The sequence below is a fragment of the Chionomys nivalis genome, chromosome 7 (assembly GCF_950005125.1).
Source record: "Chionomys nivalis chromosome 7, mChiNiv1.1, whole genome shotgun sequence".
Lineage (NCBI taxonomy): Eukaryota > Metazoa > Chordata > Mammalia > Rodentia > Cricetidae > Chionomys > Chionomys nivalis.
Window position 1 is genome coordinate 31,645,931 of NC_080092.1, and position 4,297 is coordinate 31,650,227.

The following is a 4,297-nucleotide window of genomic DNA, read 5'->3' on the forward strand; positions in this document are numbered from 1 at the left end:
GAACTAAACACAGCAAGCATGCATGCATTTATTCTCCCTGCCCTTGACTGGGAAAGCGATCGACTGCTTCAAGTTCCAGCCTTCACTTTCCTTCAGTAATGGACTGTAACCTGGAATTGTATGCCAAATAAGCCCTTTCTCCCTTATGTTGCTTTTTTGGTCAGAGTATTTTATCACAGCAACAGAAGTAGAAAATAAGATAAAATAGAACAGGGTGGTTCCAAAAAGAAAAAGTAACCTTCTCCAAGGCTCTGACTAGAAATTGCAGCGGTACGCTGCAGTGTCCTGAGGAATTAAGGGCCAAAGAATATCCTGAGTTAGAACCCTCAGCAACAAATGACCATCCTCAGGATGGGCAAGGGAAGGTGGGGAGGCTTGCTTCCAAGGAGATGTGTACATCAGAGCTGTAACCAACAGAAGGGACACACAATCATATTACGGGATAACATGCACCACACACACAAGTACAAAGTGGATGCTACAGCAAACATCCTAGGTAACAATTTTATTTAAGTATCAAAATGGCTCTAAATAGAATGTCATATTAAACTACACAGATAGAGTACAGAAATTGGTTGCTTGGAGACCAGTGTTATGTATCCGGTGACATGTGGTCATCCTCAGGTCATTTAATTACAGCGGGCTTTGGTTCCATCATCTGTAAAAGACATAAATAAGAGTAAGTATGTGAAGAAAATTGAAGGGGGGTTGATAACTACAAAAGTGTTTGATATAGCTGGGCGGTGGTGGCGCACGCCTTTAATCCCAGCACTTGGTAGGCAGAGGCAGGCGGATCTCTGTGAGTTCGAGACCAGCCTGGTCTACAAGAGCTAGTTCCAGGACAGGCTCCAAAACCACAGAGAAACCTTGTCTCGAAAAAAAAAACAAAAAAAAATTGTTTGATATAATAGAAGTCAGGTGAAGTGATTAATCTAGATCAGAGGTTCTCAAACCTCGTGACCCCTTTGGGAGTCACAGGGGTGGCCTAAGACCATCAGAAATACCAGATATTTACATTACAATTCATAACAGTAGCAAAATTACAATATGAAGTAGCAATAAAAATAAATTTATGGTTTAGGGTCACCACAGCATGAGGAACTGTATTAAATGGTTGCTGCACTGGGAAGGTTGAGAACATCTGCTCGAGACCATCTTGGTTTGTGTATGTGGGCTCTGTGAAGACAGACAACTCATTTTTAACACCAAGCAGTGTGTGTGTGTTTGTGTGTGTGTGTGTTGTGCAAATAAGCAAGGGAGAGGGGCAGAAGCTGTCAACTCCATCAGCAGTAGCCACCCTGATGGTTCTCACCTAGAGGAAAATCAACCCAAAGTGCCCCATGTATGTTCCGGGATCACTGGGTTAGATCAACATCCTCCAATCACCCAATCTGACTTCTAGCACAAAGTGGGTAAGACTAAAACACCGTGTCTCTGGGCAGAGTTAACAGTCTAAGTGAGTCCACTATAGTTCCCATAAGCTTGGTGAGTCCTGGGCTGCCTAAAGAACAAAGCTAGACTAAACTACTAACAAAGACCAAGCAGACAGGTATTAGGAGACAGACCCTCTGTGCCAGGAAATCTATTTGCTTCTTTATAATCAGACAAAGCAAAGTGGAATTTAGAGAGAACCAAGAGAAGTGACCCACAGAGGCAGTCATTAGATTATGAGAAGGATACCAGGCCTAGGACTCTGCGTCTTCCTGGTGCTCTCTCTGCTCTGAAGGAGTGATGGAGGGAGGTCCCCGCAGCAAGGCACAGCAGAAGCCAGGAAAGCTGTGTGGTGTTGCTGACCATGCAGCCCTCCACTTACCCTTCAAGACCTTGTTGATCCACTGCATGGCAGTTTTCTTCTCTAAGTCAAAGTCTTCTACAGTGATTCGGAAACATAGTTCTGGAGGTGGGGGCAGAGCCAGTGGTTTGTCTTTTCTATGAGGAGGGAACAAAGGGATCTTGCGCCTCACAGGCTTTGGAATATCAGATGTGGAGAAGCTCTTCTTTGGATTGCCTTGCTTGCCTTGCTTGTCTTGCTCGCCTTGCTTGTCTTGAGTCGCATCTGCAGCAGCTGCTGCAGCTGCGGCAGCTGCGGCAGCTGCTTGTTTGGCTTTCTTTTTTTCCTTCTTTTCTTTTTTTCTCTTTTCCCTCTTTTCCTTTTTTTTCGAAATACCTGAAGGTGCACCGCCTCTCTCATCTCCTTCCTTTGCAGCCTCTGTTGACTGGGATGAGTCTTGGCTGGGGAATGGCAGAGTGCATGGTGCAGCATCTGAGACAGCATCTAGGTCAGCATCAGCATCTGCAGCAGCCCCTGAAGCAGCATCTGCAGCAGCCCCTGAAGCAGCTTGGGTAGTGTGTACATCAGCATCTGGGGCAGCCCCTGGGGCAGCCCCTGCAGTAGGTTGTGCAGCAGCTCCTGTAGCAGTCCCTGAAACAGCACCAGGGACAGCACCTCGGGTAACACCTGCAGCAGCACCTCGGGTAGCACCTGCAGCAGCATCTGGGGCAGCACCTCGGCTAGCACCTGCAGCAGCATCTGGGGCAGCACTTCGGCTAGCACCTGCAGCAGCATTTGGAGCAGCACCTCGGGTAGCACCTGCAGCAGCATCTGGGGCATCCCCTGAAGCAGCACCAGGGACAGCACCGTGGGTTTTACCTGCGGTAGCAGGAGAAGCAGAACCTCGGGTAGGTTGTGTAGCAGCTCCTACCGTAGCGCCCGAGGCAGTACGGGGGACAGCACGTCCAGTAGCCCGTGTAGGAACTCTCCCAGGTGGCCATTGCGCTAGAGTGGAACTGTAGGAGCTGGCGATGGCATTCCGTTTGTATGCGCTCTTGAATGCGATCTGGGATTCTTTAATACAGCTCTTTGCTGAATTCTTGGAACAGATATCCATACCTAAAGGACCCGGTCTGGGTATAAAAGAAGAGAGTACATCATTGACAATCAAGCGTCTAAATGCAGATTGGGCACTCACACCACCATCAGAGTCCGTTCCCTGATCAGAAGGCCTCTTTATGACTGGGGAGCCTTCCTCCTGCTTGGCAAATCCTTCTCCACCTTTTCTCAAGGTACTGGAGTTTTTCTTTTTCTTTTGTCGCACTCTTTTGCTTTTGCTGCTCACTTGGAGAGCACTAAATTGAGTCGAGAGGTAGCCAGTGAGAAAAGACCATAAATTCAGGATCGGCTGCCCCAGAACAAAACAGAGTATGGCTCTGCCCTTAGTAGAGATCACCTTCAGGATCACGGAGCCTCGGAACATCCTGGAATCTGACAGTGTCGGCACTGAGATGTGCTGACCACACAAGAACATTGAGGAAAAGACTCCAATGAGTAAGTCCCGAACCTTCTCCACTAAATATCGCTGCATGTGGACAACCATCACGCGCCCAGGGTGCTCCTGGGAATCAGCTAAAGCCTCATCATCTTCAAAAGGTAGGCTGTCAGCCATGTTCAGACACCGGTCCATGGAATTAGCCCGGAGAGACCGGGAAACACTGTGGACCGGCGGCGAGGGCCTCTTCTGAAGGTCCCCAATGGACACAGTCAGGAACGGACAGTGATGGCGAGCCCGCCCCAGGTAACCGCCCATCTGGACAGCTCTGCACTATCGACGCCTTCAAAGGGAGTCAACGGTTCAAAGACGCTTCCCTAGCTGCCGAAGGAGCCGACAGTAAGGCACGCACTGTCGGGTGTATCGCCTATGACGCGGTGCTGGAACGTGTGAGCGAAGAAAGGGCACGAGCAAAGGCCCCCACGAGGGAAGAGCGCGCACCAGGAACCCCAACTGCTGATAAAAGTGACATTAGGACGACCTCTTGTCTGGAAGCCAGTAGACAGCCCCGCCCCCCACTGTTGGAACCACGCAACACTGAGGTGCCCCAGCCAGAGAACTGTGAGGCTGCTGGACTCCGAGCTCAGAAGCGTCCCCTGGAGGCGGCGGTATCCTCCTCGCAACCCCACCCCCACCCCCAGCTCAGAACCAGAGCTCACAGGTGCTGTCCAGATCCTGTGAGACAGAGGAAACCTAGAGCGAGTTAGCAAGGCTGAAGCAGGTTCCAGGCATCCAATAGAAGTGAGAGAACACCAGAGGAAACAGGCCTGGATGAATGCTACCACACCCTCCCTTTAACCAACAGCCAGAAGACCGTACATTCATTAAATGATCAAAAAGACTTCTATCATTCCAAAGTTTAAGGTTAAACAATTTCTACATCAAAATCTGGTCATTGGTAGACACAATAGTTGAGATAAATCTCAAAAATCTTTGTGCTAGGTCAATTAGCCACATCCACAAAACTATGT

The 4,297-nt window shown here is 49.2% G+C and overlaps 1 protein-coding gene across 1 annotated transcript; it reads right to left on the minus strand.

Moving 5' to 3' along the window:
* Positions 1-2,275: 2,275 nt before the first annotated feature.
* Positions 2,276-3,584, minus strand: LOC130876799 (uncharacterized). The gene is made up of 2 exons (XM_057773412.1): positions 2,703-3,584; positions 2,276-2,650 (listed from the first exon to the last, which is right to left on the minus strand). Exons 1-2 carry the CDS (start codon positions 3,582-3,584, stop codon positions 2,276-2,278), a joined length of 1,257 nt encoding a protein of 418 aa, XP_057629395.1.
* Between the last annotated feature and the right edge of the window lie 713 nt (positions 3,585-4,297).